The sequence below is a fragment of the Melanostigma gelatinosum genome (assembly GCF_949748355.1).
Source record: "Melanostigma gelatinosum genome assembly, chromosome: 22".
Classification (NCBI taxonomy): Eukaryota; Metazoa; Chordata; class Actinopteri; order Perciformes; family Zoarcidae; genus Melanostigma; species Melanostigma gelatinosum.
Window position 1 is genome coordinate 1,200,957 of NC_136655.1, and position 23,509 is coordinate 1,224,465.

General features: G+C 43.7%; 1 protein-coding gene across 1 annotated transcript; it reads left to right on the plus strand.

Moving 5' to 3' along the window:
• Window positions 1–1,017: 1,017 nt before the first annotated feature.
• On the plus strand, window positions 1,018–16,629 carry shank3b (SH3 and multiple ankyrin repeat domains 3b; the record flags this gene model as incomplete). The annotated part of the gene is made up of 25 exons (XM_079294247.1): window positions 1,018–1,185; window positions 2,681–2,884; window positions 3,418–3,489; window positions 3,574–3,682; window positions 4,708–4,859; window positions 5,041–5,170; window positions 5,293–5,330; window positions 5,809–5,925; window positions 6,072–6,149; window positions 6,367–6,433; window positions 6,570–6,792; window positions 6,939–7,114; window positions 7,207–7,320; window positions 7,446–7,521; window positions 8,066–8,148; window positions 9,350–9,474; window positions 9,550–9,682; window positions 10,067–10,147; window positions 10,227–10,244; window positions 10,839–10,969; window positions 11,573–11,666; window positions 12,018–12,641; window positions 13,176–13,460; window positions 14,009–15,305; window positions 16,041–16,629. The coding sequence occupies 25 exons, from the start codon at window positions 1,018–1,020 to the stop codon at window positions 16,627–16,629; spliced, it is 5,184 nt and encodes a 1,727-aa protein (XP_079150373.1).
• Window positions 16,630–23,509: the final 6,880 nt, after the last annotated feature.

Genomic DNA, 23,509 nt, shown 5'->3' on the forward strand with positions numbered 1-23,509 from the left:
GTGGTCGGCCTGGTTTCGACTCGTCATCGCTACACTCACACGTGTGCGTTACATTGTGCTGAGCGCTCAGTGGAGCAGCCATTACTGCTGTTATCACCGACACCTTTGGAAATGTAAAATGTCTGCTGAGGAGAGTCTGTGGGAGGCTGTCAGATTCATGCTAATGTCCCTCTGACACAAAGTACCGATCACGTCCACATAATGATGATCCTCAAATGTACAAATACTTCTACATTCTGTGCAAAACACGAGAGGTGGCCGTTCTAATCTGGAGTTTGTTTTAAACCCTGATGAAGTGGTAACATAGTGGAGGCAGTAGTGGCTTTATTTACAGTTAGACAGCCTCATGATGAGTTTAAATGAAGCTCATTAATATAAAGGACAGCTTTCATGAGGTTATTCTCTGGTTCTGATCGGATCAGCACAAAATATAAAAGGGAGCAAATGTACCTTTTACTGATCACGTTTCTTCTCATCATTGATGATCCGTATGAACAGATACAGATCCCTTTGATGTTTGTTATGTCAGCTGGTCTAAGATCCAAAAACCATTTCAACCATCTGAAGTCAGTGAACCATCAGAAACACTTTGTTAGAGTAATTTATCGTGTTTTTTATTCTTCATAAAAACACACAATCCAAATAATTCGGAAATAAAAGATTCTAATTGTATTGATGAATTAATCTCTTCATTATTATGTTTAATGATGTATAATAATGAGCTTAGAGCTCGTGTTATGAAGTTAAACATCATAATTCATCTAAGTTCAGTTTGCTGCTGCCTTTAATTGAACCACATTCAATTAATATATGAATCAATTTCCTGCATTTCTGCATTTTACTACTATTTACTACCATGTCTCTCTCTCTCTCTCTCTCTCTCTCTCTCTCTCTCTCTCTCTCTCTCTCTCTCTCTCTCTCTCTCTCTCTCTCTCTCTCTCTCTCTCTCTCTCTGTGTGTGTGCGTCTGTGTGTGTGTGTGTGTTTCTGTGTGTGGGTGTGTGCGTGTTTCAGCCACATGCCTCTGAGTCCGGCTGCTGACACCAAACATGATCGCCCACGGCAACAGGCGGTTACTAACGGCAACCCGACAGGCTCTGCTGTTGCCAGGGACGACGACGCGGATGACACGCCCCCTGGAAACAGTATTGTCGTCCGCATTGGCATCCCAGACCTGCAGCAGACGGTACAACACACACACACATATATGCAGGATATATATATATATTATATGTATATATACTGTACATATATATATGCAGTATATATATGTATTATGGATACAGTATACGGTATATATTAGGGGTGGGAATCACCAGAGATCCCGCGATACGATATTATCACGATGCTGCGATATTATCACGATACTGCGATATTATCACGATACTGCGATATTATCACGATACTGCGGTATTATCACGATACTGCGATATTATCACGATACTGCGATATTATCTCGATACTGCGGTATTATCACGATACTGCGATATTATCACGATACTGCGATATTATCACGATGCTGCGATATTATCACGGTACTGCGATATTATCACGATACTGCGATAGTATCACGATACTGCGATATTATCACGATACTGCGGTATTATCACGATACTGCGGTATTATCACGATACTGCGATATTATCACGATACTGCGATATTATCACGATACTGCGGTATTATCACGATACTGCGATATTATCACGATACTGCGATATTATCACAATACTGCGATATTCTGAGTTATATAACTCAGTATATGAACTATAACTTGTATAAGTATGATATTAGAGTTATATAACTCAGTATATGAACTATAACTTGTATAAGTAGGATATTAGTTATATAACTCAGTATATGAACTATAACTTGTATAAGTATGATATTAGAGTTATATAACTCAGTATATGAACTATAACTTGTATAAGTGTGATATTAGAGTTATATAACTCAGTATATGAACTATAACTTGTATAAGTATGATATTAGAGTTATATAACTCAGTATATGAACTATAACTTGTATAAGTAGGATATTAGTTATATAACTCAGCATATGAACTATAACTTGTATAAGTATGATATTAGAGTTATATAACTCAGTATATGAACTATAACTTGTATAAGTATGATATTAGAGTTATATAACTCAGTATATGAACTATAACTTGTATAAGTGTGATATTAGAGTTGTATAACTCAGTGTAACTTGTGATGCGTGGACGTGGAGGCAGAGAGACAGTGATGCGCTGCTCTCTCATGAGCCGGCTGCTGTTGGCAGGTTTAACCCCGTTGTGAGGTCAGATGTCTCTTTGTTTTGACCAACTTCCGACCAATCACGCTGACCCGGGACCTTTGCTGACCTCACCAGAAAACAACTCAGCTCCATCTAGTGGACTGAAGAAGCAATTGATTTTATTTTTCTCGTAAATGTATTTATTTTTTATTTTTTTATAGTTTATAAAATAAAATATCGATACTTGGCGTCTGTGTATCGATACAATATCACCACGCAAAATATCACGATACTATGCTGTATCGATTTCCTCCCCTAGTATATATATATACATGATACATGTGAAGTATATACTAAATGAATGAATCACACGACAAACCTGTGAGTCTGTCTGTCTGTCTGTCTCTTTCTCTGTCCGTCTGTCTCTCTGTCTCCGGCTCTCTCAGAAGTGTTTGCGGTTGGACCCAGAGTTACCAGTGTGGACCAGTAAGCAGAGGGTTCTGGTGACGTTGACTCAGTCTCTGTCGGATGTTTTGAACTATGGTCTCTTCCAGCCGGCGTTCAACGGCCGAGCCGGAAAGTTTCTGGACGAGGAGCGGCTGCTGAAGGAGTATCCTCTTCCTCCCATCACCCCCATCCCATACCTGGAGGTACAGAATATTTATATATATATTTATATCATTTTAAGCAATATTTCACCAATAAATCTCAATTCTCTCAAAACCTCCGGCCCATTGGTTCCTACTGAAGACTTAAACCTTTAAAAACACAAATATTTAGTTATTTTTACTCTCAGCAATAACAGCTGTTTTTGTGTTATATATAATATATTATAATATACATAATATATTAACGACATTCTGAATTTGATGATCTCATGAGGAAATACAGACAAGATATGTGATATAACCATAAAACTCTGATGATATTTAATTCTGCTTCTTTTTCACAATTATTAACTTCATTAATTGCAGTAGTTTTTATTTCAAACTGTCCTTTTTCTAACGTCAGTTTTGTTCACTTTTGTTCACTCTTCACTTTAAAGAACCGGAGGTTGCCGCCTGGTACACAAGTTGACAGAGCGCGTCGTTGTCCTGCTGACTGTTTGTACACTCGTGTATTTGTGTGAGCATCTTTTGAGTTCGTAGGAACTAGCCGGAACCTTTCACCTTTTGTTTTACAGTTCCGTTATAAGCGGAGAATTTACACCCAGACCTACGTGGACGATAAGCAGCTGGCAAAGCTGCACACCAAGGTACACACTCACAGCTTCAAGGGAACTTATGTTGATTTTGTACTGTTTTTGTCTTTAGATAATAATTTAAATCTTGTTTTTTAGGCAAACCTGAAGCGTTTTATGGAACATGTTCACCAGAAGAATGTGGAGAAGGTTTCCAAATGGTTGGAAAAGGGTCTGGACCCCAACTTCCATGACTCGGACACTGGGGGTGAGTACTTATACACACAAAGTACCACTTAAAGATGCACACAGACGATTCTGCTAAATCCTCTTGTTTGTCGTCTTATCCAGTTATAAATATGTCAAACATGTTGTTAGCCTAGCTTAGCATAAAGGAAACTGCTAGCATAGCGCCATTGAAAGATGAAAACAATACACTACAGCAACTTCAAAACATCTTGATTTCAACGCTGTGTCTTGTTTATCAAACACACTTGTAGAAATGAATATCAGAATGAAAGTTTGTGGTTTACTGAGCCGTTAGCATCGGTGCTACGTCTGTTTTCTGTTGTTACCTTGATTCAGATTCTGTCCACCAGCTCTTCAACCAGCATTCATAAAATACATTTACAAATATTGTACAGTCGTCAAAGACAAATCATTATTTTGATCCTGTTTCGATTGTGCCATAAATTACACATATGATGTTTGTCAATTTAGAAGATAATTTTCCACGTAAGAAAGTTGCATTTTGTCGTAAAACTTGTCGTAAAAAAGTGTAAGAAGGAAAGACATAATTATTTAGACGACATACAAAAGTAGCGTACGTGACGTTTCTACAATCGTTTCTCTTTCCCGGTGATGAAAAGAGTCGCTTGATAAAAACACATCACATAAGATACCGTTGGAAAATAGCTACATTAGCTAGCTAGCTAGCAAGCCAAGCTAACACCCAAGTTGGTGTTTGGTGACGTTCGTTGTGCGAGACGAGAGGTTCAGTTCATTGAATTCATCTTTTCAACGACAAAATGAGTCTTTCTTGACGTGCAACATGATCTTCTAAATCGACAAACTATTACTGTACATATTCTTTCCGACATAAGGTCCCATGGGGGACACTGGAAGATGTAAATGTGGTTTAACATCTTTAAACCTAAAAAAAGACATTTAAAACTCCTCCTCACGTGATTAAACCTCCACATTCCCAGAAGCACCACTGGAGACGTGTCCTCGCTGCAGGTACTGTCGGTAACAGTAGTAACTGGTTTTGTTTCGTGTCTCTTTGTGTCTCAGAGTGTCCTCTGACTCTGGCGGTCCAGCTGGAGGAGAGCGGGGACTTAATCAAAGTCCTCCGCAGTGGAGGAGCCCACCTGGACTTCAGGACCAGAGACGGTATCACCGCTCTGCATCGGGCCGTCCTCTGCAGGAACAGCGCTTCTCTCAGTGTAAGAACGCAACAATCACTGCTGCATTATGGGAAATGTTCAATGTAGTTGTCCCAAAGGCAGTGGTACAATGAAAGAAGTATAGTTACTCAAGTACAGTACTTTGTTGCACTCCAGGTCTCCATTAATTGCTACAATAAGATGAAATGAATCAGTGCTGCTGTCCTGTTCTGGTCCTCAGACTCTGCTGGACCTCGGAGCGTCTCCGGACTACAAGGACAGCAGAGGTCTGACTCCTCTCTATCACTCCGCCATGGTGGGCGGCGCCCCCTACTGCTGCGAGCTGCTGCTGCAGGACCACGCCACCATCGGTACGGTGGCTCACAGGAGTCAAACCCAGCTGCTGTTGTGTGTCTGTGTATGTCTGCAGCCCTTAAAACATTACTGTGTGACGACTTTTATTGTTTATTAATCTGGTTTATTTTGGGTGCAGGGATGACTGATGAGAACGGCTGGCAGGAAATCCACCAGGTGACACACACACACACTCACACACACACACACACACACACACACACACACACACACACACTCACACACACACTCACACACTCACACACACACTCTCACACACTCACACACACTCTCACACACACTCACACACACTCACACACACACTCACACACACACTCACACACACTCACACACACACTCACACACACACACACACACACACACACACACACACACACACACACACACACACACACACACACACACACACACACACTCACACACACACTCACACACACACACACACACACACACACACACTCACACACACACTCTCACACACTCTCACACACACTCACACACACTCACACACACACGCACACACACACTCACACACACTCTTGCACCAAAATACACAATCAGTTAAATTACTTTCCCAAACAATTATGATCGTGTGTGTGTGTGTGTACATGTGTGTGTGTGTGTGTGAGCTCAGGCATGTCGCTATGGTAACGTGCAGCACTTGGAGCACCTGCTGTTCTACGGCGCCGACATGAGTTCCCAGAATGCATCGGGAAACACCGCGCTGCACCTCTGTGCTCTCTACAACCAGGTAATACACGACAAAGACTCGAGTTTTCAACCGTTAATCACAAAAGTATCGAGTTTTCATCCTTTTTATTGCCGTTCTGCAGGTAATGTGTTGTTATTTACATGTTTATTTTGAAGTTAATTAAATAATTGCTGCTGGTTTTGCAGGACAGTTGTGCCAGAGTGTTGCTGTTCAGAGGAGCAAATAAGGACATCAAAAACTACAACAACCAGACTGCCTTCCAGGTAAAACAAAAACCATCCTGCCTTCAGCTTGAAGCTGAGGGCCACAGACAGGAAGTCAGACATTTTATTTAACATTTTTAGTTTGAGTCCAAAGTCTGATTCAGGTGTTATAACATGCTTGAACTCTGTGTGTGTGTGTGTGTGTGTGTGTGTGTGTGTGTGTGTGTGTGTGTGTGTGTGTGTGTGTGTGTGTGTGTGTGTGTGTGTGTGTGTGTAGGTGGGAATAATTGCTGGGAACTTCGATCTTGCAGAAATCATAAAAATCCACAAAACCTCTGACGTTGGTGAGTTGGCTGAGAGTGTAAACACATTTAAATTTTGTGTGTAAGCGCACACGCTACAGTAGCTGGCAAAGCTAACGGTGTATGTATGTGTGTGTGTGTGTGTGTGTGTGTGTGTATATGTTTACATGTGCCCAAGTAGTTCCCTTCAGAGAAACTCCATCCTACACAAAGCGCCGCAGAGCCGGCATGACCAGGTCATCGGCAGGAAACGGTCTGTCTTCTCCGCGCTCTCTGATTCGCTCAGCTAGCGACAACGTTCTGGAAAGCCCCGCCTCCTCTCCTGGCCCCTCCCTCCAAAGCCTGGAAACGCACCACGACACGCACACACATTCCCTACGACGACATACGCGGCGACTCAGGTACACTAATACACACATGTCGACACATGTCGACACTTATACAGACAAGTCATCAGTGCTGGCGTAGTAACTCTACTGCATAAACGTGGAGTAAAACGGAGTAAAACTGGTTCAAACTGGTTTCCCGCTGACCTGTCTGTCTGCAGCCCGAGCGGCGGAGGCCATGTGGAGGCCAGCCCCCCCTCCTCCCCTCCACCGACCCCCCAGATGAGGAAGAGGAGGCTGTACAGCGCCGTACCGGGACGCACCTTCATCGCCACCCGGTCCCACGTCCCCCAGGGGCCCGGAGAGATCCAGCTGCACCGAGGAGAGAGGGTCAAAGGTCAGACTGTAGCTCTGTGTGTATGTGACGACGGTAGTACTGTGGTGTATACCTGCAGTAGTACTGTAATACTGTGTGTTGTGGATCTACAGTTCTGTCTATCGGTGAAGGAGGATTCTGGGAAGGAAGTGTGAAAGGAAGAACCGGCTGGTTTCCTGCCGACTGTGTTGAGGAAGTCCAGATGAGACAATACGACTCACGAACGGGTAATAACAACAATAACGATGATGTTTATGACTGGGTGTAACATTCACTGTATGAAACAGAGGAGATGGTGGTGAATCCTATTCTATATCTATATATACTGTACTTTATGATTTATGTGTTTCAGAGACGAGGGAGGACCGCACTAAGAGACTGTTCAGACATTACACTGTGGGATCCTATGACAACTACACCTCCTACAGGTGATACACCGGCATTACTCTCCTGGCTCCTTCGGTGGTTCATTTATTGGCTTAAACTGACAACACACACACAAATGTAATAAAATAAAATACAGACAAACTATCAGCTGAGAACGCTGCTTTAAATATCATAATTAGTAACTAAAAACAATAGTTAAATAACAGTTTTTTTTACAGATATCAATGACATTCATGAGCTACATGATGTCAGTAAAACTTCTATTTGTACTTCACAGAATACATGGTACCCACTACAAATATAATGTGTAATCTGAATCAGCTCTATCGGTCAAGTATGTAAAGATTTTACACAGAATATGATGCAAAAATGTCAACAAGTGAAGTAGTATAATGCACATATTGTTTCCATACTCCATGTTTGTATATATTTCTATTCTAGAATGGAACTGTAAGGTAACCCAATGTAACCCTGGAACTGTCTTAAGCTTTCTAACTCTCTGCACTTTATTTTGAAGTCTTGAATTTACTTTTGAATCTAAACTACCAATAAACCTGAGATTTGACGTATTTATTTGTCGGGTAGTGATTATGTGATCGAGGAGAAGACGGCCGTGCTGCAGAAGAGGGAGAGCGAGGGATTCGGCTTCGTCCTCCGAGGAGCTAAAGGTAGAAACAGGAGGATGATGGAGGAGCGGTGGGTGTTCGGAGGTGTCGAGGAGAGAAAAAAGGAAGAGATTTAAAACAGAGCGAAGTCTTCAGAGGAAGACCGGCGAGCTTCAGAAACTCCTCGCTGTGTCGTTTCATAGTAACTACAGAGTCCACTGAGTCTGATCCTTGAAAGACTACAACCCCCATCCTCTCACGCAGCAGTGGAAGAAGTACTCAGATCAACTTTAACTGCTGAAGTACGAGCAGCAAAACAATGTCAAAGATATTGTGTTACAGGTTAAAGTCCTGCATTGGAAATCTTACTTCAATAAACAGTGAGCAACATATTAAGGATCTATTGGCACAAATTAAATATAATATCATAAATATGTTTTCATTCGTGTAAAAATCGCCTGAAAATACAAATCGTTGTGTTTTTGTTACCTTCAAACGAGTCGATACGGAGCCGCCATGTTTCTACAGTAGCCCAGAAGGGACAAACCAAACACTGGCTCCAGGCACAGTTTCTGAAGACGGGTTTATTTCCTCCATGGATTGTGCACTTTGATCATGGACTGTATTTAAGAAGTAGACGTAGTCATAGTGGCTTTGTTGGTTTGTGGTCTGCCGTTTTGAAGCTTTGAGTTTAGCGAATTTCGCCGTCGCCATCTTGGATTATGGAACCCTGTCGCCGTTTTTTTTGCAACCAGTGAACAGGAAGTGACCATATCTGGACTGAGGAGGAGCAACGTAGAGACGCCGTATACGTCTCTGGTAGAGACCTGTCAATCACAGTAGCCCCGCCCTAAAGCATCCCCTGCTTTATGGTCTGTGTGACTCTAAATGGACCATAATGTACTAAATGAACATCATGCTGTATTGAAGAAGACTTGAAACTAGAGATTGAGACATAAACTCATGTTTACAATGTTTACTGAGGTAATAAATCAAGAGAGAAGTAGAGTCATTTTCTATAGACTTCTATACAACCAGAGGAGTCGCCCCCTGGTGGCCACTAGAGAGAATGCAGCTTTAACACGTGAAGCTTTGGATTCACATTGTGCGGAGGTTGCCGCCTGGTTTTGATACTTTTACAGTATTTATGTTGCACTGAGACCTGGTTTATTATAAAAAAGACGACAACGTGGAACCTTTAAAGAAACCTCTTGGTCAGTTGTATAAAAACATATCGTCTTTTTTTTCTGCCTCTTTCTTCCAGCCGAGACCCCCATCGAGGAGTTCGCCCCCACCCCGGCGTTCCCCGCCTTGCAGTACCTGGAGTCCGTGGACCAGGGGGGCGTGGCCTGGAGGGCGGGGCTACGGACCGGAGACTTCCTCATAGAGGTACATCGCCCGTCCTCTCACGTGTGGCATCGAACGTCGAAGGCTCTGTGACTCACCTGTGTGTGTGTCGTCCAGGTGAACGGCGCTGACGTGGTGAAGGTGGGTCACCGGCAGGTCGTCTCTCTGATCCGACAGGGAGGAAGTCGCCTGCTTATGAAGGTCGTATCTGTTTCCAGGAAATCTGAGACCAACCTGATCCGGAAGAAAGGTCTTCTATTCATTTAGATCTAATCATTCGGCTCTTTCTTTATGTGGCTACATTGATGTGAAATCAAACCGTATGATTGTGTTTCTAGTTTTACGTTTAGAGATGTGCATCACAGGTTAGTTTAATTTAAATCTCTTGTATGTCAAGTTTTAAAAAGACAGAATTTAGTCGGTTTTCTCAATATATAAAACGTAAATAACTCTTTTGGTTTCATGCGGGACATGAACAGCGGTTTCCTGGATGCAAGTCTTAAGTTACTGAAATTGACCCGTTCTTTGAAACAACTTACTAAACTGGCGTGTGTGTCCTTCACCGCTCGGTGACGCCAGCTGAACTCTGTTTGTTCTCACTAACTTGATCTGGTGGTTGGTTCTCGTCTTGTAGCTCCGCCCCCTCCGAAACGAGCCCCAAGCACTTCGTTGACACTCCGATCCAAGTCAATGACCGCTGACCTGGAGGACATAGGTAAGACAAACACACACACACACACACACAGTTAAGTCAAACTAGGAGTGTGTGTCGTTGACCTTTGTTCTGTCTGCAGCCAGGAGGAGGCGCTTCGGTGAGTCACTGAGTCTGATGACGTCGTAGTGGTTTGTTTTTGTGGCTTTTATTTGTTGTTGTGACGTAAAGCTGCCGTGACGATAACGTTGGTCTGATGGCGTCATGTGTCAGTGATGTCATGTGGCAGTGATGTCATGTGTCAGTGATGTCATGTGTCAGTGATGTCATGTGTCAGTGATGTCATGTGTCAGTGATGTCATGTGTCAGTGATGTCATGTGTCAGTGATGTCATGTGTCAGTGATGTCACAGTCAGGGCCGTAGCAGACACATGTCCTCACCAGTGGTGGAGGAAGTATTTAGATCCTAAAGTTAAGTAAAAGTACTACAAATATTCTGTTACAAGTCAAAGTACTATTACCACACTGTATAAATATTCTGTTACAGTAATAGTACTAATACAACACTTTTACTTCCCATCTGCTTTTTAAAAAATAACTCAATATTTCTGAAATCCTGTCTACGGCCCTGGTGACTCATGTTATGATGTCATGTAGTGATGTCATGTTGTCGTGGTCGTGATGTCATGAGTCTGTGTTTCTTTATTTTTGTTTATCTTGTTTTTGTGTGTTTCCTCTCGTCTCTTCGCTCCAGACAAACTGGATGAGATGTTGGCCGGAGGTCAACAGGAAGTAGTTCTAAGGGCTCGACCGTCGGACGACTTCAGAGCGGCGACGGTGAAACAAAGGCCGACGAGCCGCCGGATCACACAGGCTGAGATTAACGTGAGACGACTGGCGATGTCATAAACGGTCATAAACATCGTCCGAATGCTGAACGAACCCCAAATAAACTAACTTTGTTGATCAAAATGATGCTGAAAAAAGCTTCATCACGATGCCGAAATGTAAAAAGTCTGAAGTCAAGTTTTGTGCTATGCTAACACCGCAGCAGCTCCATCAACACTCAAAAAACATCTAAATTCGGCAAAAATAGTAACATTCAAACATAGATATCTACACATTGTGTAATAAGATGAAGTTTACGATTAAACTGACTCTGAGACTTTATTTCTGCATTAAAGGGGTGAAAACGTAGTTCAGTCCGGCGTATAGTCACGGCCCTCAGTGTTTCCCTCCATAGGGGTCGGGACACAGGATGAACCAGAGGGTTCCAGAAACATTCAGCAAATGCAACATTTTTGTTATTTTTTCCGGCTTTTATCCAATTAATCTCAATTATTTCTCTATTTATGCTTCTAAATATTAAGATAAAGAACATGATAATTCTTTGGTTGAAACACACACAGCTTTGTTTGAGCACAAACGTTCACGGATGAATGAAGGGATTCAGTGTTTCAGTGTTTTGGACTAAATGTTTGTCTGCAGTCGCTGTTTGAGCGCCAGGGTCTCGTGCCTCCTTCAGCTCCACAGAAAAGCACCATGGCTTTACCTCGAGGGATGTCCAGAACCAAGAGCTTTGGTGAGACACACACACACACACACACACACACACACACACACACACACACACACAGTATTTCATATAGATAAATACCATTATACACAGTGCAGGAAGTAGTCAAAGTAGTGATACCACAGTGTAAAAACACTGTTACAAGTTAAAGTCCTGCATTCAAAAATGTACTTATCAAATACTTGAGAAGATATATGATATAATTAAATATTTATATATTATTCATACAAAAATAACACATATACAGTAGAATAATATTTCTTTATTGATTTGTAAAGAGATTTGTTCATTTTGTAATTTATTTTAAGTCAATTCTTTTGAATTTTGTGGTGTTTTCGAACGTCTCCATGCTCACAGGCACACCTGAGGACGACAGGATCTCGTCTCTGATCAATGAAAGTCGGTTTCCACGGAGCTCCTCGCTGACGGACAGCTTCATCCCTCCTCCTCCTCAGATGGCTCCGCCTCCTCCTCCCTCCGCCTCCTCCTCCACCTCCTCGCTCTTCCTCCTCGACTCCGGCCCTCCTCCCTCCTTCCTCCCGCCTCCTCCCCCGGCCAGAGGGGAGGGGCTCACCCGCTCCAGCTTCAAGCCGGGGGCGGAGCCGAGGCTCCAGGAGCTCTGCGATTCGCCGACGAGGAGCCAGGCCCACGCCGAGCGGCAGAGGAAGGCGAGGTCGATGATCATCCTGCAGGACACGCCGCCGCAGCTGCAAGCCGACGCCACCGCACCCGCACTCACGCTGCACACCGCCACGCACGCCTCCACGCACACCGCCACGCACGCCTCCACGCACACCGCCACGCACACCTCCACGCTGTCTTTCCACAGCACAAGCCCCGCCCTCGGTCACTCGCCGCTGTCGCGCCGCCGGGGACGACCAATTGAAAACCCGTACGCTAATGTGGGACAGCAGGCTCCGCCCTCCAAGCCCCAGAGGAGGAAGTCGCCTTTGTTAAAACAACTTCCTGTGGAGGAGCAGGGTCAGGATCCGTCTCACTGTTGTCTGTCTGATTTTTATATAAGTTATATTTGTGTCTACTTCTTGATGCACGTTGAGCAGTTTTGTGCAAAAACATTTCGAGCTTTTCCAAATACTTCGAAGCTTCATTCATACCGTGGCCATTCAACGGCTAAAGTCCAGTCATTGTGATCCTGGTGTTTCTCATATTACTCAAGTTAGTTCGTTTGAGCTTACTTGAAATCTGCAAGCAAAGTATTCGTAGTCTCAGCTACTAGCAATAGCCAGGATGCTAGAGTGCTCGTGAGTAAACCAGTGACCCAAATAAACTCTTTGCAATTATCAAGTTAGCAAATTACCTCCCAATACAAATTCAAATTAGTAGCATTTATTAAACACTTGATTCTTGTCGACTCAAATTAAATTATTTCTTTAATAATTATTCATTTACAAAACTGTCCCGTTACCTGCGCAGGACTGAGACACATTTATAATGCCGTAGACTCCTGATGTCACTCCAACCAGTCTAACTTCCTGTTTCTCCTTCTTCTTCCAGGACTCAAAGATCTCGATCTGTTGAGAGTAGACGGAGGACACTGCAGCCCGAGTCGGGCGGAGCTTTACCAGCAGCAGGTTCTTTCGGAGCGCTCTCGCGTTCAGGGTCGCAGGTCGTCTCTCTTCCTGTCTGTGGAGGGAGCCGGCTCAGAGAACCAGGTGACGCCCCTCCTGACTCTGAGCCATTCGATGGACGACCTCGGCGAGCTTCCACCGCCAGCTCCGGTGCTGTCGCCCTCTCCGACGCCTCACACCTTCCTCCACCCGCTGACAGGGAAACCTCTGGGTCAGTCTCTAGCTGTGGAGTCTGGATTCATTCTGTCAAGTGACAATAATCAAGCTTGTAGATACACATAAGAAGTGGGCTGGGCAACAATTACATTTGATAATTTATCGTCTTTCAATTTAATCATATTGTACAAGATTAGAAGATTGATTCGAGAGGATACAAAACCATGTGGTTATAGACTATTTATCGATATCATGATATATATATATTGTTATAGAGATATGAAATGACTTAACTTAAAATAAAGGACGACCTAAGACAGAGCCTTGAGGCACTACGTAAAACAGAAGGGAACCAAGGACAGAGCCTTGAGGTACTACGTAAAACAGAAGGGAACCAAGGACAGAGCCTTGAGGTACTACGTAAAACAGAAGGGAACCAAGGACAGAGCCTTGAGGTACTCCGTAAAACAGAAGGGAACCAAGGACAGAGCCTTGAGGTACTACGTAAAACAGAAGGGAATCTGCGACTCCAACAACATAATGAAGCATGAAAATTCATCTGTCCTCAAACTTCCCACCTTTCATTTTCTCTTCTTTCCTCAGACCCCTCATCTCCACTCGCCCTGGCGCTTGCTGCACGCGAACGAGCGCTCACAGCCCGCACGCCGAGCCCAGAGCCGAGACTAAAACACATATCTGCCTCCACTACACCCATACTGACCCCGGCTGCCAGCCCTGAGGGCAGACACAAGCGAACCCATATCACCACCCCGCAGAGTAGCCCCGAGCCGCGGTCCAAACGCACCACCCCTCAGACCAGCCCCGAGCAGCGAACCAAGCGCACCACTCCCCAGACCAGCCCTGAGCTGAGGCATAAACGCATAACCCCGCCCTTGTTCCCTGACGGGCAGGTGGAGCGTCCAGAAACCGAGGGAGGAGTGACATCACCCGCCGGCCCCTCCCCTGAGCGCTGGAGACCCACCCCCTTGCCATCGCTGGCCAATGAGAGTCAGCCCGCTCTGATTGACAGGCGGAGAAGTCTCACAGTGGGCAGCTCAGAGGAGGAGGGCGGGGCTTACACAGTTACACTCCCACCAGCATTATTGTCGTCCAGTGATGAGGAAACTAGGGAGGAGCTTCGCAGAATTGGCCTGGTAACTCCACCCGCTGCCTTCGCCAGTCCTCCTGCTCTTCCTCCCTCATCCTCCCTCACCCTGTTGCCACGGCGAGGTGGGGAGGGAGGGGGAGGTGAGAGTGGTACTGAATCCCTGAGTAGACAAGGCGAGGAGGAGGAAGGAAGTGACGAACGACTCCACGACAGCTCCTCCCCCAGCTCACTCCCTCCCTCCATTACCTTGGCATCCCCTTCTGATCCTTCTTCCCCCCTCTCCCCTCCGGCTACTCACCCTTCCCCCTCCTCACCCGTCACCTCCCCATCTGGTTTTAAGCCTCGCCTTCGTTCACCTATAGGTCGGGGCCGCTCGGCACTCCGTGACCCGCTACTGAAGCAGTCATCGGACAGTGAGCTCCTCCCGTCTGCCGCGTCCGGCTCCTCCCCTTCCTTCCCACTCTGTTCCTCCCCCACCAGTGGCGGCGGACGGCAGCCACGCTATCTGTTCCAGAGGAGGTCGAAGCTGTGGGGGGGCGGGGACGACCGCGACGAGCGGCGGGGCTTCGGCCCGGACGAAGGGGGACGTCCAGTGGCACTGGGAGGTCAGGGGTCGGGGTCAGTTATGGATCTCAGCGGCCGGTCGGCATCAGCACTGGAGCTGAGCGGCAGGGCGGGGTCCGGTCTAGATCTGGCTAATCGGCTTCAGTTGCTAAACAAAGACAGTCACTCTCTTGGGGAGGAGCCGAGCCCCCTCGATCCGGGCCGGAGGTCCCCAGTAGGAGGTGCCAGGTACTACGAACAGACTTAAATACTGCAGTACTACTGATCTGAGTACAACTGTCTATGTGTGCGCATGTTGTAACAGAATCTGTTGTTTTGTGTTGTTCCAGATATGTGGGCAATGAAGACAGTAAATCGTAGGTTTTTATCTCCGGTAAACATTTCTCGTTATCGCTACGGGAGGATTTCCGTTTGCTAACAGCTAACTAACAACTAACAAGCACCTTCGCAGAAGACTAACGACTAAATGTCTGAAATGACTGTCCCATCTGTCTTTCAAATACAACCTTGGAATTGGTCATTTGCCTCTCCGCCAAAAAACGTTTGTCCGATTACAGCTTAGCAACCGTAGCACGGCCTGTCCAGCTTTGAGTTTCTCAACATGTGGGATGCAAACGACCATCGTAAGAGCGTTAACGCAAGATGTATGTTTCACCTGTTTAACTGCTGTAATGTTAACATAGCCGACTAACAGGCACACCATCTCCAGCAGCACCTCAGCGTTACTGCTCAGGCCAAGAGTTAGCATGTCATTGGTTTCACTGTTGCCTCTCCGGGTTTGTTCTACAGCGAGCAAAGCATCCAAACTGTGTTACGTTAGCTTTGCTAGGACACAAACACAATGCTGGCCTTTTGTTTCCATGTCCTCTACATGCGCTAGGGACACGTTAGCTTTAGACTAATGAACCGATGACTGTGCTAAGTGATATCAATGTCATTCATATCCTGTTCACTGTGTTGCAGGTTGTTCTCCAGTCTTGGTGAACTTCACACGATCTCCCAGCGAGGATACGGCGCCAGCTATACAGTCCGACCGGGGAGCCGCTACCCTGTAACCCGTCGGAGCCCCTCCCCCTCCCCATCTGATAGGTCAATAGGGCACGCCTCCTCCACCGCCCCTTGCACTGAAAGGCCAGATCTGAGTTCGGGTCGCGGTCTGACCATCCTGAAGTCGTCCAGTCTCAGCCTCCCCTCAGAACCCAAGGAGGTTCGGTTCGTGATGCGAAGCGCCAGCGCGCGGACCAGGTCCCGTTCGCCCTCGCCCTCGCCCCACGCCTCTCCATGCCCCTCCCCCGTCCTCAGCGGGCCCCTATTGGCCCTTCGGCCGTGGAGGCAGCGGCCCCTCAACTTGTGGAATAAATACGACGTGGGCGACTGGCTGGAGAGCGTGGGCCTGGCCGAACACCGCCAGCGCTTCCAGGAGCACGAGATCGAGGGCTCCCACCTCCCCGCTCTCACCAAGGAGGACTACGTGGAGCTCGGCGTCACCAGACTGGGACACCGAATCAACATCGAGAGGGCGCTCAGACAGCTGCTGGATGGTCCCACTTGACCCCTCACCTCTGACCACTAACCTCTAGACATCCTGAACTGTGACCTCATAACCCCTGACCTCTGGTCAGACACTAGGCCATCTCTTGACTAGAATATCTTCGCAGTGACTGAATCTTTAGACCTTTTTACCAACGTGGAGCTCGGCCTTCTGAGTTATCTTGCTGACATTTTGGCTTATCAGCTCTTTGATCGACCCAAAGGGACTGGTAGCACCAATGTCTGTGTCCAGTAAAACGCTTTGGTGTCATTTTAGATCTCCAACATTTAGTTTGACCGCTGTTAACTGCCTAGTGCCTCGTGTTTATGCTGTAAAGCCCCAACGAAATGTCTCTATTTTAAGTTAAACAGGAGTTATCCTGTGAGTTTTTTGGCAGAGCTTTCTTGCCAAAAGTGCAAAGTCAAACAGTGCACAGAACATGGCCGTCGTTTCCAATGGAAAGATCAGCTGCAGGAGCCGTAACAGCATGAACTCTGCTTATATTACATAAGGCTTTGAGGCCAAAGTTCAAGTACATTGAACTTTACCACCAAATTCATCGACCTCCACAACACAGGACTTAGATTCTGGTATTGACGGAAATATTTAAGTTAATAGTGCGACAATTCAGGCAGGAGAACAATGTTCTTACGCCACTCTACATTGCATTTTCATTAGTATGTTTTTTGATCCAAAACCAGCCAGAGGAATGATACCATTATGTACAACCCCAAATATAAGGCGATAAGGTCTGAGTATGTCCAAACATCATTCTTGTACATTTTGATGTACAAGAAAACAGAAATGTTTGGAGCGGTTTCACTTTTGAAACTTTAGAAACCCCAATCAACAGTCCAAAACCCAAAGATATTCATTTCACTATCATAAAAGCAAATTTCTTTTTTTTGCCATTTTTGCCGAAAAAAGACAACAATCAATCAGTTATTAAAGTGGTTGCCAAACATATTTTTTTGCTGACTAATCAACTGACTAATGTTTTCAGTGTGTTTCACACTAATCTTATTCGTGTCCATTCACATCAATTGAAACTTTACCTGCCGTTGCTAACGTTCTGTGCCAGCTAGCAAAATTGTTTTGCTTTTTTATTTTTTTTTAATTCAAAGACTTCTGTAACGCAGCCGCTAAATCAAGTTTATTTTCTTTGTATTCCGATCTGGATCACCAGAAAATACCAGAGTTTTGGTTAAAGCTAGTTACATCCACCGCATTACGTTAGCTTACTAAGCTAGTCACAGCGGAGACACAGAGCCATGAACAGGTGAAGGGTCATTGATCAAAGAGCTGATTTGACAAACTGATAAATATGAGACGGGTTATTTCCCTCGTGCCATTCTGCTTCCCCAGACGAGTTCAGCTGGACGATGAGCGAGCGACTGGGAGCCTCCACCTTAACAACATCAGGGGAGATTAGCTGAGGATATTTCTCCGTCTTTTCTTGTGACTTATTTTATTTTTTCTTCCAAATATCACTCATGAAGAATTCGTGTTTCATTTTGAGTTCATAATCTTAACGCCGATCATTTAGAATTCATGAATAACAAGTAATAATAATGTGGTGGTGATGACTTACAGAGTTTATAATCGTTTGGAAAATGATTTTGAGTTCCTTATGATTTGACAATGAGTTGAATTTCGAGGTCATTCCGGTGACGTGTTTTGAATATTCATGATGACTTGTCAATGAGTGACTTTGTGCTGATGTGCTGTGTTTCAGGGAGAGCTGCAGCAGAGCTCCTACTGGTTTCTAACCTGCTTATCGAGGGCTTACTGTACATGGTGCTATCTGTTTCAAGCCATCTGTACAGAAAATACCTTCCCCTCCTATTCCCTCCTCACACTAACACATATAACTCTCCGCTGAACTCCCTCTGAACTCTATTGTTCATAACTAATCTAAAGCGTGGCTGTACCTGCCATAACCATCCCGCAGTAATGGTGACTTTGCCAGGAACAGGCCATATATGGAGTTTCCTCCCTGCCATATTGGGGACTTCGTCCCTGCCATACGTGGAGTTTCCTCCAGAACACATGTAGAGTTTCCCAGAGTTTAAAAACAGGCCTTAAAAGATGCCTGATTACGGTGCATCATACGTTCACGAGAAATCAAAGAAATGTGAGTTTAAATGCTGTCCCACCTAAATATGTTTCCCATTTACTTCTATGAAGAACAATGCAGGACGTTTTCATTCCGGCTTACAAAGCTTCACGAAACGTTACATTTGGTAGTAAGTCACATTTATATGACTGCACAGTGAAATACTACAAGTATCAGAAGAAGAAATGCTGCTTTTCTGCGAGTCAAAGAACAATTATAGAAGTTAATGACAATAACGTAGGGCTGGGCCAATCGACCCGTTATATTCTGCAGGGCTTCATGTGCAGCAGGAGTTATGAAAAGACCTGCATCATAAGCTTCAGATCAGCCTACACTGATGTTATTATTATATTGTAGAAGTAGGCTGCGTAGGATTGTTTCAGAGTTGTGGGATCCAAACATTTCCAATAACTCCAGACAGTTATGAAGTCAAAAAGTGACAGAATCCACAACATGATTCTATCCAACGAAGATTTCTGCTTTTAATCCATATTTGTTGGCGTTTAGCTTTTAAAAAACATTTTCACTGTCAATCAACTGTTTGCAGCAATCTAACGGCACCACAATTATATTTATATAACCACAATTACAAAAATCTATTTTGTCTCTCTTTTCTATGAGGGTGTGAAACCCTAATAGTTTAATAGAAGCTTCAAATGTTTAAAAAACAACAAAAGAAATCATCAAAAATACGTGTCGCCGTATGGCCCAGCCCTACGAAACAAGCATTGTACGCCAGCTGTACGATTCACAGTTCCTGGAATGCTATTGCTAGCCTGCCTGCCTTGCTAGCTGACGCACTTTATACTTAAAACTCTGTCAAGCTAACGTTTCACCACATTATGCAAGTAAATGACATCCAGCGAAATCTGGTCCGGCCGCACAAAATGAGTGGACAGAACTGTTAAAGAAACAGTCAGAAACATCCAGACCAATGAGAAGACTCGTATCTATCGGTCCATTTAGCCTAGCTTAGCACAAAGACTGGATGGAGGGGGAAACTGCTAGCCTAGCTTTATCAAAAGTGGAAGAAATGCACCTTCCAACGACCGAGCTGTCACATTTACATGTTGAATCTATTTACCGAGCAGTAGTGGAATGTAACGAAGTACATTTACTCAAGTGCTGGACTCAGGTACACACTTGAGGTACCATTTACCACTGAGTTACTTTTCAGATTACATTTTTCGTGTTTACTGAAAACCACGTACCTCCATTTTATTGCAGTGAATACTTTTCGTACTTTACTACCTTTTTTGCTGATAATACTTACATACTTTTACTTCAGGAAGGTTTTGAATGCGGGACTTTTCACTTGTAGTGGAGTATTTTCACAGCGTGGTGTTAGAGACTGCTGCCAAACCCACAATGTCCCATTTCTATTTCATTACACCTGCACAATAAACAAAGTACAGCACCTAAATAACATCTCTGAAGTCACTGGAAGGTGTATTTCTTCACTCTTTTTTAAAACTCAAAAGTCTAGTTCATAACGAGCTTATCATCATAAACTGTAATTTGCTACAACTCCCTCCTTTCTTCGGTTCACATAATGAATTCAAACTCAATAACCTGCCTGAAAAGTTACCGTCTCTCCTCTTGAATCCACACAATCAACGTTCCAGTGCCTGTTTCCACAACAACAAATCTACTGCGTTTATTTAGCTTTTTATTTCCAGCTGAAATACCTGAATTCAAGCTAAACCACAATCATGAATCCAAAGTTGTACAAGTTCACGGTGCCCTTTTATGTGAAGAAGTCTTGCCTGCCCACGGCAGAGCACAGAGGTAGAGAAAGTGTAGTCTATGTACAGCACAGGACAGTAGACGTTATAGCCTGTATAATATATATTATGGTCGAATAATGTAGCTATAGTGTAATATATAAAGTATAGTAGACAATAAAATGTATACAGTAATATTTTGGTAGACTAGTCTATTAAGGCTTTGTGTGATATTCAGCCTTTGTAATCAGCCGCACGTCAGCTGTTTAACTTTTATTTTTAAAGAGTAACCTAACTCTGAATTAACTTGTATGAGTTAATTCATTATGTCGACAGTAACTTCATCATACTATCAATTTATTCTCGTCCATTGCAAGCGTAGCTGTTCGCATCAAGACGATTCAGAATCCTTTCTGATCCCTCATCGATTCTACGTATGTTAAGCTTTTTAACATTGTAGTTATGTACAACAAAAGTTATTGACACCTAAAACTCAGCTTTTGTTTGTTGGTTAGTACCTAATTACAGTTCACAACCTGGCAGTCGGAGCCTGACCCTGACCGCATCCTGACCCCAGATGGTTGGCTCTTAGAACCCAAGTTACTTTCGTAACCTAGAGCAAGCGGCCGACAGTCGTTGGGTCAGAGGCGGTTTAACGTTTCTATATCTTCTCTGACTTAAGTTATTACTGTGACAATCAACTTATACTTCATATGGACAATTGTGAGGTAAAATGACATTCAAATTAAACCATCCTCTGACATCGCGAAGGTTCAGCCATGTTTAGCCTTTTTTGCTCAATGATGTGTTTGTTAACCCTGAAAGATCCGACAAATCACACGTAGACAAGTAGACGAGATCGTCAGTTTAAGTTAAAGTTACAAAAATTCAGACTTTACACTTTAAGGAAAATGTTTACATATTTCCCTTGAAGCTTCCTGATGTCTTTAGCTGCTAACGTAGCCACACCAATAAAAAACAGTGAAAACTTTACACCTCAAACATGTTTTTAGTTGCTCAGTTTTGGTCTCACAGGTAAAGAGAACATAGCTGTTTACGCTGACTGAATACCACATGTAAACTCTATAGTATATATTATAATGGACTATAGTCTACTGTACACAATGAGAGAGTGAGCTGTCCTCTTTCTCTGCAGTGAAACAGTGATGTGACCTCTGACCTCAGGTCCCCCTAACCCTGAACAGAAACATGAGCTCATTCACTCGTTGTAGGATTTCTCAACCAATCAGAAACCAGCTAACCCTGCTGCTAATAGTCTCTTCGGATGACGTGGTGCTGAAGGGAAGTCAAGTGGTGTTCCTCCGCCGGGAAAAGTAGTTCCTTGTTGATTTCTACCTAAAAAGTTCTGCCTTGAAAATGAAAACAGGTCATTCGGATTCGACGTCTTCTGAAGTTCCTATTTAGCTTATTCTTATTCCATAACTTCTTGGTTTAACTTAAGCTAAATGTATGCTAGCTGATGCTAACAGCGTCCCCTAAGAAAAGTAACTAAGTACAGTTACTCAAGTACTCTAATGAAGTACAACGTTGAGGTACTTTCCTTGAGACATATTGTACTTTTTACTCCACTACATTTATATAAGAGCTACAGTTACGAACACGATTAAGATTTTACAAACAAAACATACGATGAGTTTTTGAAATACGATCCATCGCTACAGATTCAACAACTAAACGTATATAAAGTAGTAAAAAAGTTAAATTAGCTCCATCGACATTAACTCCTAGCTTACATATTAATATGTAATATTAATCAACAATAAGAGATATGTAACAGTGACTATGTTTACATGCACACTAATATTCCACTATTATTACGAATATGATGATATTGTGAATCTGATAGAGGTTATGTAATCATATTGTGTTTGGATGTTCTGGTTATGTCTGATTCAACTCGTGTGATATGTTGCTGTTCAGGTTCTAGGATCATTCTGTGAACATGACTCTGACTATGAAACATTATGAAGAGGACGTTTAAGTACTCAACGGTTGGCCTTTGTTTTCATTGGCCATGTAAACAGATTATTATTTTAGAAATTAGGGCAAAAAGTAGAATATTTCTGTGCATGTAAACATCATCATTGACAGCAGCCTCACTGTGTACGGAGTACTTCTACTTTGATACTTAAAATACTTTTTTGCTAATACTTCTGCACTTTTAAGGGACATTTGGAACGCAGGACTTTTTACTTGTAATGGGGTGTTTTGATACTGTAGTACTACTAGTTTTACTGAGTAGATCGTTGGAATACTTCCTTCCATTACTGCGAGTCAGAAAGCAAATACAGCCTGAGTGATGGAGAGGAAACGGCGGTTCAGTGTGATCGTATCTGGATTTACGGTCCTGAAACCACCTGAAAAAGATGGAACAACGAGCCAAAATGGCCGCCACTGCAATCTCAATAGTGTTTACCATGGTGACGCCTCAGCTTCCTGCTGATTGGCTGAGAATCCTGGCTTTCTTACCTGCGTGTGAAACCTTCCTCCTCCTGATATTCACCTGGTTATAATGGTTTAATGGTTACCCTCCTCCTCCTCCTCCTCCTCTCTAGCTTCCTCTTTCTAAGGTATGTTTGTAGTTTCTTCTGGAGTGAGTGGTGTGTGTGTACTTGTAGTTTTATTTCTTCCCTTTTCTAAAAACTAAAGAGCACACAAACGACAACCGATGAGCTCTGCAACGCAACAGATTGTAATCTTTATAATAAACTGTCATTTATTACCAAGTTAACCCTCGAGCTGTCCTGACTGGTTCTTTCACATCAACGAGATCTTCATTCAGACGAGTGGAAAGAAAACATCCAAAACACACATTCAGGGGTTTTTACTACTTTGTCTATTTGTGTCTGTAGATTCCTACAAAATTCACCAAGCTTGTAAGACAAAAAGTCATTTTCTTAATGTCAGTAATCACCTTCTGAAGTTTAAAGTTGGTATATATTAGTTATTATTTTTACCCCATTCACCTGTAGTGTCTTCAAAATGTAAATTATTACTAAAAACATAAAGAAAATGTTTCTTTTGTCTGTTGACAGTATTT